The sequence below is a fragment of the Ahaetulla prasina genome, chromosome 3 (assembly GCF_028640845.1).
Source record: "Ahaetulla prasina isolate Xishuangbanna chromosome 3, ASM2864084v1, whole genome shotgun sequence".
NCBI classification, from domain to species: Eukaryota; Metazoa; Chordata; class Lepidosauria; order Squamata; family Colubridae; genus Ahaetulla; species Ahaetulla prasina.
The window spans coordinates 208,524,687-208,540,015 of NC_080541.1; the positions used below are offsets into that span (position 1 = coordinate 208,524,687).

A 15,329-nucleotide genomic window follows, 5' to 3' on the forward strand; every position below is an offset into this window, starting at 1 on the left:
CAGGCCCGTGTATTAAGACAGCCCTGCATAGGGTAACTCTTCCAGTCATAAAAAATGTATCTACATTAATACATAAAAAATTTAAATCAGGCACAGAGGGAGAGTGGGAGTGCAGTGGGGGAAGATAGGATCTGTTATTACTCAATTAACCACCTCCATTGTACTGTTCCCCCACTGGGGCTCCAAGCCAATTGGCAGAGTCATGTCTTTAGGCCCTTCCAAAAGGAGAGGAAGTTTAGGGCCAACCTCACATCAGTGGGCAAGATGTTCCAGAGATGTATAATATACAGTATAATGATGTATTAGTTCAATTATATGAAATGGGGAAACAGTTTTCATTTTGGGTGGGGGGTTGTATTATGCCGACTGATTGATTTTTGAAATGAGATTTGGATTTGTGAAAAGTGTCTGGGTTCGTTTATATTTAGGGGAAAACATTTTTAAGGAAATTGCAACCTCATAATGCTGTACAAAACTTGCGTTCGGTGCCAAGCCATTTTGAATAGAAGAAAGCATCACAACTACAAGCAATTTCCATTAAAAATCTTTATAAAGTCTGCTAATCTTGAAGATACTCGACATGGATTACATTCAATGCAAATAAAAAAAGTCATATCCACAAATTCTTTTTATTACAAAATTCAAAAACTCTTCAAAATACAGAGGTCTTAAAAAACACATTCACTTTTTTTAAAAAAATACAATTAAAAACACGTAAAAACAAAATAAGAAGGAAACTGTATCAAAAGGAATACAAGAAAATACCAGGGAACTATAATCCTTATATTCTATGGAATGCTGTAAGGCTGATGTTCCATTCTGCATAAATTGTGACATATTAGTGTGGATTTAGAAACTTAAGTGGAACCTTGCTGGACTGATGGTCTGAACAGAGTAACATCCTATTTCCAACAGTGGCAGCTCACAGACATGAAAGTCGGGTGCAAAATGAATCCCATTTTGTTGCTCTCTGTTCAGAGACGAACAACCTGCATGGAGCTCTTACAACATTGAACCGAAGAATTTGTTTATTCTTGTTTTAAAGGCAGTTAAAAGATCGTGATCATCACATCTGACAAATTCAGGACATACTGTTGATTTGTGGCAAAAGAAAAGATAGCACCCCATCTCCCTCTGCTACCAACCACACATGAAAGCTGATAAACAGCTTAAAAGGTAGATGACAGATTATACAAGTGTCTATATTGGAGAGAAAGGAATATCTAGATTTGCCATTGCTCCCCATAATATCTGCCATTTAAGTTGCATCAGTATACCTAACGATGGCCTCAATTCTTTAGTTAGCAAAAGGAAAAAGTTACAGGAAAAAGTTGTTGGGCTGCTACAAATAATTTAGGAGCTGGCTTTGATTTGATGGGAAATAAATTGTACCGGTCTGCTTGTATGATCTTATTCACCTTCTAGATGGAGTCATCAAGTGTACAGCTCACTGTGTCCAAGCATAAGTTATTTATTTGGTCTCCAAAGTATGCATCACCTTGAAGGGCTTATAACAATTTGGGTGGTCTGCGTTCTGTAATGTGACTCATTGTTCTGTCTGCCTGAAAACCTCTGTGTGAGTGAGTGCATGTGTGTGTTTGTATGTATGATATTTCTCCATATATAGTTGCTGAGTTTGCTCAAGGCGCCAATAGTTGTAACAATGCAGAGAGAGCCAGACCTACTTTGTTTTTCAAATACAGCCCTTCAGCATTTCTACAAACTCTGCATTCATTCCAGATTTCTTGCCATCGCAGACTAACACAGCTCTCCTTCTCTAAGGATGAAAGGGTAGTACTTCTATTACTGGCATTCTTTCCAGGGGTGAAATGCTCCCGGTTCTGACTGGATCTAGTGATCCGGTAGCGATCGTGGCCGGTGGTTTGGCGATCCGGTAGCAATGGCAGAGCAAAGCTCTGCCCACCCGCCTGGGTGTCATTACTTCCTGGGTTTAAGCTATGGAAGTAATGTGTTACATTACACATTACATGGCGTGTGCACTTCCGAACTGGTAAGGAAGGTAAGTAGATTTCACCCCTGATTCTTTCCCTTTGTGGACATTTAACACAGTCCACTCCCTAAAATACTTTCCGTCCCTTTGCAATCACGTTGTTCACCCTCTTGCAGACAAAGGTCTTCATTTAAAGTTCCAACAGAACTCGGGCATGGGCAAAACAAAATTTCTCCTCCAGCGTTTCCAATCCTGAGGTCAAGCATGAACTCAGAGGACTCAGTCATTCCATCCCTTTGCGATCATTGTTTTCCTACAAACATTAACAGCATGGGTCGAGAACTGCACATTTCGCAGCAGAAGATAAAGGAGAATGGACCTTTCTTTCATCCCAAGATTAGGCGAAAAGAACTGCCAAGTTTGTAATTCTGCCATTCTTCCACTGTATACCTTTGGAATGGGTATAGCTTTTACAATAATATGAAGTGATTGCTTAGGTGTGCTCAACATAGCTTGACTGATTTGCCTTCAAGCTAGCTTTGGATTCCTGTTGTTCTGCCCTTGCTCAAAATACAACTAGACTCTAGCAGGATCTGGGAATCCAAAATTCAAGAATGCTTGCTGTCTAACAAAAATGTCAGCTGTTCTTCCTGTAGAACCTATGGGAAAACAAAGAGACAACTTAATAAATTCTTCAGTTCAGGAAGAAAAGGAAAACAGTTATACTAGTATTTTTGATTACCAGTAGATTTATAAAAAGGCCTTAGTAGCCATATTTAATACAATAACTGATCAAAATAGAACTTTCAAATGTCCTATTTATTTCATTCCTAAGCACATGTGTATTTGCACAAAGAACCATCAGTCCGTATATCACATTTAAGTAATTTAATTCTTTTAATTATTCAATTATTGCACTTGGGAGATGGATTCTGTACTTGATAAAATGGATGTCTATCATGACCCAAATGTTTATTATCTGTGTTTGCATAGGCTTTCAAAATGTAGGATGCTGACAAATTAGTTTAGTTTAGTTTATTATTAAATTTCTATACCGCCCTTCTCCCGAAGGACTCAGGGCGGTTTACAGCCAACATAAAACAATATTTATTTATTTATTTATTCAAATTTGTATACCGCCCTATCTCCCTAGGGACTCAGGGCGGTTCACAGGCAAGTTGCATTGTTTTCCTCCTTTCTTTTCTTTCACCATCCCTCTGCAATCATGAGGGCTAGAAATTTCCTTTTCAAAAGCATGCAAGTAGAATTACTCTTAACAGCTGCCAGTCATCCTCATTTCATCTCTGTTTTTAACTTTTAAAGATCACCTTAAACATATAATTAACTCCATAATGGGACACTAATTTTTACCTTAGCGTCGTTTGAATGCAATCGGAAGTTCTCGGTTGGGGATGAGGATTCCTAAGTGAAGAGCTTCTACTGGCTTGTTGTCAGTGGCTACAATCTGATACTTCCGTATAAGCTGTAATACAAGGGGGGAAATGAAGTTCATCAGAGCCTCCCCAACCTGTAATCAAGATTTATTCTGAGCTGTCACTGTCTGTGTCAAAGTTTAACCCCACAGGCAGCAATAGCAGGAAAATATGATACAGCAAAGTTCATAAGGCTTTGAAAAGTTCATTCCTTTCAGTAAGAGAAATAAGCAATTATTTTTTTTTTAGGTTGGAAGGATTGTAGCAATGCTTTCATTTGGTCGCTTCTCTTTTGGAAGGCAAAAACAGAATCACAGAACCCTAAAATTGGAAGGGATCTTCTGGTTCAATTTTTGTTGAGTACAGGATCACTATAGCACAGTGATGGCTAACCTTTTTTTCCTCGGGGGCCAAAAGTGTGTGTGTGCACACTATCGCACGCACGCACATGCCCATACCCATAATGTAATGTCCCTCCTGCATTCCGGGCCCCCATGCACATACACGCACGACTCCCCCCATGCGTGAGCATGCGACCCCCGCTCCTGCCCCCTTTGCATGCATGCATGACCCCCCCCTTCTGGCCTCACATCCCAAGACAGCACTGGGGGTGCGAACCATTGTCTCCCAAACCGGCTGGGAGACAAAAAAAAAGCCTTGTCTCCCAAAACAGCTGGGAGGGGGAAAAAGGCCTCCCAAAATGGCTGAGGGGAAGGGAAAAAGCCTCCCAAAACAGCTGGGAGGGGGAAAAAAGCCTCCCAAAATGGCTGAGGGGAAGGGAAAAAGCCTCCCAAAATGGCTGAGGGGAAGGGAAAAAGCCTCCCAACATGGCTGGGAGAGGGAAAAAAGCCTCCCAAAATGGCTGAGGGGAGGGAAAAAAGCCTTGCCTCCCAAAAGAAGCGCTAGGAGGGGAATCTCTGGAGATCTGGGAAGGCACAGACAGCAGAAAGTGAGGAGAAAGATAGGTCCCCCCCCCGCATGTGAGCATCTCCCGCTTGGAGGGCAGACCCAAAAATCAGCTGGCTGGCTGGAAGCATGCGCACATGCGCAGTGGAGCTGAGCTGGACAACGGCTTGCGTGCCCGCAGAGAGGACTCCACATGCCACCTGTGGCACATGTGCCATAGGTTTACCATCACGGCTATAGCATCTCTGATAGATGACTATCTAGCCTCTCTCTGAAGATCTTTTGCGAAGAAGAGAGTCCTCCTCCTAGATTTAATGAAAATTGGGAATTCATCTTGTCAAAAAGACAATTCAGCTTCCAGTACAAAGGAAAAAGTTGCTCCAATGTACCCTTTTGGTTGTTCCAGTACGGCTTGCCCAGAAAAACTTTGAACAGATTGTTTCTCAGGAGATCTTGGCTCTCATAATTCATGTAAGAACATCTGTAAGCTGTTCTATAACTTTTTAAAAAAATCAGTGTTGATGTATTAAAGATTGTGTGTGTGCACGCCTAACACGCTTGCGCGCAGCATTCAAAATACAGCAATTTGAAGTTCAGCTGCTCATCTTCTAAGGCAGCCTCTGTAAGTAGAATAGCAGAGGTGTGGAAATCAGCTGTGTCGCGTGGATCAGCTGAGCCAGAAAGAAGGAAATATAGGACAGGATAGAGTGGGGGTGGGCGGCCGGGCCAGCTGATCGTCAGAACTACCATTTAGCCTGAACCGGTCCGAACCGGCTGAATCAACCCCTGAGCTTAATGAAACAAAAAGCTTGCATTCTCTGCTCTTCCATTCTCCAGGGTGAAAACAAGGAGGGAAACTGAGAGTTTCTTCACCCATTGGAAATTAATCACAGCTAAATTTTCTAACTTTAAATTTTGAGCGGTGAAAACTAGCCAATTTTGTAATGTTTGCTTGGAAAATGATTTGTTTCTTCTAATCCTCATTAAGATATGGGCATATGGGCCTCTGGTGGCTCAACAGACTAAAGCAGTCTGTTATTAACACAGTTGCTTGCAATTACTGCAAGTTCAAGTCCCACCAGGCCCAAGGTTGACTCAGCCTTCCATCCTTTATAAGGTAGGTAAAATGAGGACCCAGATTGTTGGGGGCAATAAAAGTTGACTTTGTATAAAATATACAAATGGATGAAGAGTATTGCTTAACACAATGTAAGCCGCCCTGAGTCTTTGGAGAAGGGCGGGATATAAATTCAAATTAAAAAAAAAAAAGATTCATCACCCTTGCTGGATTCAACTGATGTAGCAAACTGCGATGAATGCAAAACCAAAGCAGAAGCATACATGTATCTTTCCTTCTGGCCATGCCTGAAGAAGAACATTAAGCTCAAGCATTACTATGGTACATACAAAGCTGCTATATTCCCTGCTAAAAAAAAAAAAGCAAAAGCTTTAGGCTCCCAGATCTCTGTCTTTCAAGCGAAATACCATTGGAGATTAAAACAATTGCAATGGAGAAGATATGTAGGTATAGAAAACTTATATGGATGTCAGGTCTTCCAGGTAAACCAGATAAGAAACACAACTAAAAGAGTTAATTCCACATTATTGTAAGGCTACTTTAATGGACTCTTGCAAGCATGAAAGTGCAAAATTCCTACCATCACTTTTAACTGTCTGATCAATTGAGGCAGGTCTTTCTTTAAGTTTTTTTCTTCTCTGACCATTAAGTGACTGTGGGTTCCTCCCTGTCTTGTCTGCCGGTCCCTCGGTAGCATCACTTTCCCTCGTCCTCCAAGGTCATCCCTACATTCCATTAGAATGGAATACATTTCTGCTGCCATAGAATAGAATAGAATAGAATAGAATAGAATAGAATAGAATAGAATAGAATAGAATAGAATAGAATAGAATAACAAAGTTGGAAGGGACCTTGGAGGTCTTCTAGTCCAACCCCCTGCCCAGGCAGGAAACCCTACACAGTTCAGACAAATGGTTATCCAACATCTTCTTAAAAACTTCCAGTGTTGGAGCATTCAAAACTTCTGGAGGCAAGTTGTTCCACTGATTAATTGTTCTGTCAGGTAATTTCTCCTTAGTTCTAAGTTGCTTCTCTCCTTGATTAATTTCCACCCATCGCTTCTTGTCCTGCCCTCAGGTGCTTTGGAGAATAGTTTGACTCCCTCTTCTTTGTGGAAGCCCCATAGATATTGGAACACTGCTATCATGTCTTCCCTAGTCCTTCTTTAAGTCCTTTCTAGAATGGTTTCTCTTTTGTTCAGATTAGTGGGAGAGAAAGTTGTATTTAAATAACAGAATCCTTACCCAACAGAGTGCTAGCTGAAGTTGCAGCTCTGCCAGTCGGCGCCCAACACACATTCTTTTTCCAATGCCAAATGGAGCATGAGAAAATGGATGGATGGTTTTTTGCAACCAACGTTCTGGTTGAAATTCACTCCAGTTACTGAAATATTCTTCATTGCATCCCAGAGCGTAAGTGTTAATCATCAACACAGTCTGTAAATGCAAACACAAATACACAAAGTCTATTTACAAAGCAGTAACAAAAATGGAACATGGATATATTTTGGTTTTGGAGGGGGGAGAGACTCAAGGAAGTTGCCTATATCAAAATATTGATGCTGAACCTAAACTAGACACGTATCACAATCCAAAGGAAAGATTATATTCAACAACAAGAGATAAAATTATGACAAGAATTTTCAAAACTTCTTGCAATGAAGATATATTTCCAGTGAATTAAAAACAAGGCAGGATTTTAGTTCTTTGGAGAAATGGCATTCTTGGGGAATAAAATACAAGGTTATTTCCCCTCTTTAAAGATAAGTTAAATGAGATTTAAGTTGACTTGGTGTCATTTTCAGGATCAGACTTCAAGCATGTTAAGTAATGCTACAGAAACCAGAGCTTTCCACTCCATTTAGAGATCAGGATCAGATCTTACAATTTAAGATAAAAAGTTTAGGAAGGGCAGTGATGTGAAAATATGTTTTATTATTTACTGGGCAGATCACTAAATAATCAACAAATGATTTTCTTCTCCCCAATAACTTTACTACATTGGGGTTCAGGGAGGAGCTGCGCTGGTTAAATGTCTGCTTATATATAGTGATCATGTTCACTGGGACAATTAATCAGTTTACTGATTTAACTCATTTTCTGAATTCACTCAATGCCTTGAATCTAATCAAACAAGTTTAGCTTGCATAATCAATATTTTCATCAAGTTAACTCTAACCAGGTAGAATGTTGTTGATAAGCTTTTGAAAAAGCTGGTTAAGGATGTTTTGTTAACACAAAAAGCCATTATAAAACAACATGGATATCAAGGCAGCTGTCATTGTTCAATTTTCCCAAATAACCCCCCATAATGATACAATGAATGCTGGCTCAGGAGAATTTAAAATAAATAAAATATGCTGAAGGATATCTCAGTTTGCTCAGTGGCATCTTAGTAAAATCTTTGAGTCTGAGGCCACAAATGTGTGATGAAGCCCATTTTTGGGTTATGTTGAGTAATGTTTTTATAATTTTCTCTTTGTTGTTCTATTTCATCTTTTCTATATTTTTTTAAAAAATGTAATTTTATTATTTTTCATATTGTTAGCTACCCAGAGATGTACTTGAGATAGAGTGGCCTAATAAATCTAATAAATAAATCCATGTTAGAGAAAATTGCTGTTATTTGATCAAGAAAACTGGATATTATATTTTTGTTTGATAGCAAGAAGTCAGAGACAATATTTTTCTGGGTGTGAGTAGAGGCTGAAATGGATAAAACTGGGTGTCATACATATGGATAAAATACGTTTTTTCCCCCTGCATTTTGGGGAGTAGGGGAGATAAGATTTTTTTTCTTCTTTCGTTTAATCTATATTAAACTTAGTGTAGATCTTACATTACAGTTTGTGTTTATAATGGAACACCACACATTATAGCTCATAATGGAAAGAAATAATGTGAGAAGGTGATACCAGGGGATGTAAAAATGATGTTTGGGGGTATTTAAGGCCTACAGCTTTGAGTCACTACCTGTTTATCTAAAAAGTGTTTGAGATTTAAAAACAATTGCAACACTGTGCTTGGCATACATCAAGACATAAAGAAAATCAAGCATTTTATTTATGAGATCCGGTCCTGCTGTGCATGACCTCTCCCAACCGTTGACCTGCCAGTAAGTGGGATAAGATATAAAGCTAATCACATTTTATAAAAGTGCTGTTGTTGGTTGAAAAACAGGTTATGCATTCAACCATTTAATCAAAATAAATGGAGCATTTACAGTACGTGGTGGAAGTCACTTACCCCTTTTGGAAGAGCATAATCTCCAAGGACTGTTTCTTTGTCAAGGGTTCGAGTTGTAAACGGCACAGAAGGTGTTAACCTACAGTAAAATGGGATATGTGCACTTTATTTTGGGGCAGTCAAACATATCTATCAAGGAGGAAAAACTATAGCACTAGCATTAGCAGTTAGACTTACATACCGCTTCACAGTGCTTTACAGCCCTCTCTTAAGCGCTTTACAGAATCAGCCTCTTGCCCCCAATAAACCGGGTCCTCATTTTACCGACCTCAGAAGGAAGGAAGGCTGAGTCAACCTTGAGCCGATGAGATTCGAACTGTCAAAATGCTGGCAGCCAGCAGTCAGCAGAAGTAGCCTGCAGTACTGCACTCTAACCACTGCGCCACCACTATACAAAACATCCAGGCATAACCAAAGTGATTTTCTAAACCTGTTGCTCAGAGCACCATGAACGTGTTAACATCCTTATCTTAGAAAGGTTTGGTGTAACCCAGGGGTGTCCAACCTTGGCAACTTTAAGACTTGTGGACTTCAACTCCGAGAATTCCTCAGCCAGCTTTGCTGGGAGCTGAACTCCACAAGTCTTAAAGTTGTCAAGTTTGGACACCCCTGGTGTAACCATTTCAAAATTCTTTTTATTTCTCACTCTTCACAGCAGAGAAGACCCGTCCAACAAAATTGTTACATATTTTAGAGACTGGGAATGAGCTTTAAAGCAGTTGTGCCAAGCCTAGGAAGGGTGCCTTCTGAGTCTCTTGTCTTGCTCATTATCCATCTGTGGGCTATGCTGTCTCTTATCTGAACATTCCCTAGGTAGCATCTATTTCCCCTATCTCCCAAGGTCTTCTCCACATACCACTAGACCATGCTCTTTGTCCTCAAACAAGAGGAAAAAGGTGGCCCAGGTGGAATTTCAGCCTGTTCTATTTATGTCTTACATCGGTCTTCCTTTGTGCTTTACAGTTGCCAATTCAAGGAAAAATAATACCGTATTTTTCAGACTATAAGACTCATCGGAGTGTAAGGTGCACCAAGATTTTGAAGAGTTAAACAGGAAAAAAAAATTTTGCCCTCCCCATCCCCCAGGAGCACTCTGCAGGCGTCTCAAACCCTCTATGTGTCCCATTTTTTGCGAAAAACAGGATGCACAGAGGATTTGGTAGGTCTGTAGAGTGCTCCTGGGGGCTGGGGAGGGCAAAAATGCCCCCATTTTTGGCCTCCCAAATGCCCCATGTGTCGCGTTTTTGCCCTCCCCAGCCCCCAGGAGCACTCTGCAGGCCTCCCGAACCCTCTGCAGGACCCATTTTTGTGAAAAATGGGACACGCGGGGTGGGGTTTCAGGAGGCTAAAAATGGCTGTATTCGGTGTATAAGACGCACCAACATTTCCACCCTCTTTTAGGTGGAGAAAAAGTGTGTCTTATACTCTGAAATGTACGGTAATTTTATTCTTAGGTTTGTGAATCAGTTTACCTCATTGACTCCTTCAGGCATGCCTTCAGATAGGGCATTTTTTTCAGGTGTTCGCAATTTGGATCTTCTCCAGGTGAAATCACATTCTGTATCTCCTCAAACAGCTTTGCCTGGACATCTGGCTTGCCGGAGATGTTGTACAAAGCCCAAAGTAAACTGTTGGCAGTCTAAAAAATAATCAACGGAAATTACTCTGAATTATTATACTAACAGAGGAAACCTAAACACATTATACAAACAAAAATGTTTTTGTTCTATAGGCAACTTTGGTAGGGAAAAAGCTTGAACTTGTTCTTATCCTATGTTTGGTTCCAAAGAAAAATGTGAAGACACTTAAAAACATTAGGCTTCACAACAGTGGTGAAATCCAATTTTTTTTACTATAGATTCTGTAAGAGTGGCTTGGTGGGCATGGTGTGGTTTGGTGGACATGGCTTGATGGACTTGGCAGGGGAAGGAACCTGCAAAATCCCCATTCCCACCCTACTCCTGGGGGAAGGATATTGCAAAATCCCCATTCCCACCCCACTCTGGGGCAAGCCAGAGGTGGTATTTGCTGGTTCTCTGAATTACTCAAAATTTCCACTACCGGTTCTCCAAAACCTGTCAGAACCTGCTGGATTTCACACCTGCTTCACAATTTAGAGAAATGTCTATGACCCTACAATTTGGAGATTTAGCAGTTGATGGAAACGAGAAATGGATAATCTGAAGCCCTGAGGCCAAATGAGCTTCTAAAAGCCTCAATTATTAAATTATAAAATGCAACAGAAGGAAATATTATTAAATGTATAACTGGATGGTGTCCACATTAAGTATTTAATTTTAATTAACAAAGAAAATAAAATTGCATAAATATATTCAGCTAACAACCACAGCATTTCCTTAATGACTGCTGCAAAAATTGTCAAAAAATGATGCCTTGACTTATAACTGTAACAGCTTACAGCTTACTTACGGCTTGCTTATGGTTTACAACCATAATTCCGACGTCAGTTCAAGGACTACCTGTACTTGTATGCTGTAAGGTGTATTACAGAGTTTTGAACTTCTGTCCAAAACCTTTACTGCCCATTTTGAAAGACAACAAGGTCACAATAGGGCCGTTCGAAGTGTCTTTTTTCTGCTTTCAACCATCTCTTCTTTCCCATTTCTCAATGCCAGAGTTAAATTCCTCTACACTCTTTTCTAAATTTTCTATCTGTTGTGCAGGTAGAACATTCATAAGATTTATCTAGAATTCAACGGAAACCCTCCCCCCCACACCAATAGGAAACAAGAAAGTGAAAGAAGTTCCGATTCAGATCTTCAGACTTGGGTGGATGGCTCGGTCCCATCAACCCTATCAGAATGTGCCAACCTTTGGGAGGGACAAAGACTCACTCCGAAAGCTCTTTAACGTCATGCTAAAAACATTCTTCCAAAAGATAACAATAAATGGATGAAAACCAGATCTGATTTAATCAAAATGAAATTAAATGCTCTCTTATTTTCCCTGTTCTGCCACATTGAAAATCAGAACTTGGCAATGATATTTCCAATGGCTTGAGGCACCAGTTCGCACCCTTCGTGTTACTTCTCAATTATACTGGCAGAATATCTGCGTAAGTCTGGTTTCGTGTAATTGTGTAATTTCTAATTAATTATACTTACAACTGACTAGATCTGCTAGGATTCTATGTTTTACAAGCTGTTCAAGGGTTCAAAAAATCCAGAGCTTTCCTCTCTGAGAAGATTCTACTGCAGATGGATGTTTGTTTGCAATAGAGCCCAGCGGATATGTCAGGCCCTATCCAAGAATGACATAGAAAATGAACTGATCTACCCAAAGTTCAGTTCTTTATTTGCTCATTAATATATAGACAGAATCTTGCCAGATTAAACCTATACTCTAATGGCTATACTCTAGGAGATTCTAGGGAGTGGCTATCTTAAATATCTTCCTCTGTCTCCTATCCAGCTCTGTGTTGTGTTGTGTTGTGTTGTGTTGTGTTGTGTCTTGTCTAACTCCCTTCCTTGGAATGTGGTTTCTCCTTTCTGGGAAACTGCTGCTTCACCATAGTCCATTCCACCACCTTCAAAGGTGCACATTCCATCACATCTGGGAATGGAAAGGATAAACTCCAGGCAGGGCTGTAAAGAATTTTGGATTCTGTCTAGAGGCAAAAAAAAAGAAGAGCAAGGGGAGCCCAAATGCAATATCTCAAAGCAGTGGCCTCTTTTCCTGGATGTGCATGGCTACCCTCCACCACTACTGCACAAACATGGGAAAGGATGCAGCTATTTTAAAGGTGTTTTAAAGCAAGGTGCTGTATTTTCAGTGATGTAAAGATAATATTATTATGTGAGTATTATTCAGAGACTGAATCTGAAATACAGCATATCTGTAATATATACTGCAATGACACAATGGCGTGTGGATGGATTGCTGCAGAAGCTATCCCACAATTATTTAGCGCTAGGCGTCAACTGCCAAGCAAACATTTATGTCCTTGTGTTTTCATCACCCATGTCTGTCTGGAAAAAAAAATCATGTCCTTAACACTAGACAACTTCATAGACTTCTCTAAACAGTCATCTAGTTTATCAAGCTTTGCGTGACTTTGTGTTGAGAAACTGCCAGACAGGCAAGAAGGCGACATCCAGAGAGGAATTAGCCTTGAGTTGTTGATCAATTGCAAGAGATATAGGGCTGACATTCCCACCCACCCCCCAAATACCATGGGACCTTATCTGTTTGTTCCCAAGAGAAGGCACATATTCTGGAGAGATTCCTGTAGTATAGGCAGAATACAATAAAGTAGTTAGCTTGAACCTTACACATGCAACTACCAATGGTAATGAGTGTCAGATGCAGATTATCATTACCATGGAACTGTACCAAATAATGGACAATTAAGGTTAAGATAGTTCACTAGCAGGCATGAAATCTACTTACCTTCCTTACCGATTCGGAAGTGCACACGCTGCGCATGTGTATCCCATGCGCACACAGACCTTCTGCGTGGGTAAAAAAACACATTACTTCCTGGTTAATACCAGGAAGTAATGACACCAGGGCAGATGGGCGGAGCTAGGCTCCGCCACTGCTACCGGATTGCCGAACTACTGGCTATGATCGCTACTGGATCACATGATCCGGTCCAATCCGGAAGCATTTCACCTCTGTTCACTAGGCTCCTTCAACCCGGGGTTATCCATAGGTTTTCCACAATAATTCCCATCATGACCAAAATTTGTGTGTGATATGAGTTATCGAAGATATTTCTGGAATGCACCATTGTGATGAATGGCCTGAAATCATGATCATGGGGGAAAAAAAGCAAAACTACAGCAGCGATGGATCTTACAGCAAAATGGAATGTACAAACCAATGCTGTCCCTGTGTTAAAAGCCCTTATTCAATGCTAACTATAAAAACACTACCTAAAAGAATAAGCTCTGATTGAAGGAAGAAGGGAAAAAGCCTTTGCGGTATGTGGCAGGTTATCGGAAATCCGAAATTTCTGCTTTTCTATAGAATAAAAGAATAATATTTTATGTATGTTTAAATAATATAAAGAGAAGTATTTAAATTTGATGACTTTGAAAAAGAACACTGATATTGTGGTAAATTGGATCAATATGAATGATGCTTAGTTCTAACACTGTTCACACATAATATGGATGTATACTTAAAAAAATAAAATATATATATACAGAAATCCGAAATCACTGTTCATTTACCAATGGAAAGAAGCTAACAGTATTTACCGTTTCAACCCCAGCAATCTGAAGCTCTGTAATAGCAGCATAGAGTTCTTTCTTCGAAAGCTGGCTCCCGAAGTAGATGTCACAAAGGAAGTCTTCAGAGGGATTCGCAGAGTGTTTTTTCAACCTGCTGTCAATGGAGCATTTCACTGCAGGAGGAAAGAGAAAGGGACGATTAAACAATAATATTATGGCGTGGAAACCTCAAAGGTCTATTTGTTCATATATATGAGACATTTTAAAACATTCAAAAACAACAGGAAACATTACAAGTTAGATTAACTTTTCTGCAGTCTATCATCATCTGAGTATATTTGGACTGCATTTTCCAGGACTACCGGCCAGCCTGTCTGAAAACGGGATTCTGGGAGAATGAGTTCTGACATGACTGGCGAGCCACAGATTTTAAGAGGTTGGTCTACACTGGGGGTCTCCAACCTTGGCAACTTTGCTGGCTGAGTAACTCTGGAAGTTGAAATCCACAAGTCTTACAGTTGCTAAGGTTGGAGACCCTTGGTCTACAAAAAAAGAGAAGCTCCTTCCTCTTTCATTTAACGATGAAGACTTGTAGTATGCAAAAATAAGGTTCAGATCCCTATTTTATTATAATAATGCCCGGTTATTTCTCTGAGATTCATTGAAGGAAGCCTAAAATACAAGCATAATGTTCAAATCTGTGTGGGAGAGAACTAAAAATTTGCCTTGTCTGTTCTAGTATTGTTATTCATTCCATGGTGGACTTAAGCCATACGACCAAGTATTCATACTAATACTGTAACTAATAGCAGAAAAAAAAGTTAAATATCCATTTTAGAATATTGGCGGGTCTGTTGAACTTGGCTATGGAAGATTTAAGATAAAAGGTTTGTTCAACCACAGAGCTTAGTGATTTGATAAAGATTTGCATTCTGTCTTCACCCAACCTGGTCTTTTTCAAACGTGGCAACTTGTAAGGTGTGTGGATTTCAACTCCCAGAATTCTGACTGGAGAATTGACATCCTTGCATCCTAAGCAGGGGTGAAATTCTCCCGGTTCGGACCGGATCAGGTGATCCGGTAGCGATGGAGGGTGGGTAGTTCGGAGAACCGGTAGCAAAAATCCCTGCCCCCACCCCCACCCATGCCCACCCAATCGCTGGTCCCCACTTGCCTACTTGCTGCTTCTTTCAGGCTCGCAAAGCCTTGCTTCGGCTGCTGCAATCAATTGCATCAGCTAGCAACTGAATCTGCCTCCCTGCAATCCATCTCATCGGTGAGCAACTCAATCTGCCTGCCTCCAATTGGGTAAGTAACTGCAGGGGGGGGAAGCTTTAAAAAAATAGTTAATTGTGTTTTTTTAAGGAGTTTTATTTTATTTTTTTAGACAGTAATTTAAAGTTAAGGAAGTTTTAAATTTAGCTGCTTTTCTCTAAAATATAAATAAAATAAAATAATAAAATAAAATATTTGTGCTGCTTTCTGATGTTTGGTGTGTTTCTGTAGTGTTTCACTCAA

At 40.1% G+C, this 15,329-nt stretch overlaps 1 protein-coding gene across 2 annotated transcripts in view; it reads right to left on the minus strand.

Annotated features, from left to right (window-relative positions):
- Positions 1–615: 615 nt before the first annotated feature.
- Positions 616–15,329, minus strand: part of LOC131195709 (1,25-dihydroxyvitamin D(3) 24-hydroxylase, mitochondrial) — a 54,628-nt gene continuing 39,914 nt past the window's right edge. For both annotated transcript variants that reach the window (XM_058177845.1, XM_058177844.1), the window contains 6 exons: positions 13,839–13,984; positions 10,086–10,252; positions 8,614–8,692; positions 6,613–6,804; positions 3,323–3,434; positions 616–2,610 (listed from right to left, as the gene is read on the minus strand). In XM_058177845.1, the coding sequence (XP_058033828.1) occupies positions 3,324–3,434; positions 6,613–6,804; positions 8,614–8,692; positions 10,086–10,252; positions 13,839–13,984 (695 nt within the window). In that variant the 3' untranslated portion in view covers positions 616–2,610; position 3,323. The remainder of the gene's footprint in view (positions 2,611–3,322; positions 3,435–6,612; positions 6,805–8,613; positions 8,693–10,085; positions 10,253–13,838; positions 13,985–15,329) is intronic.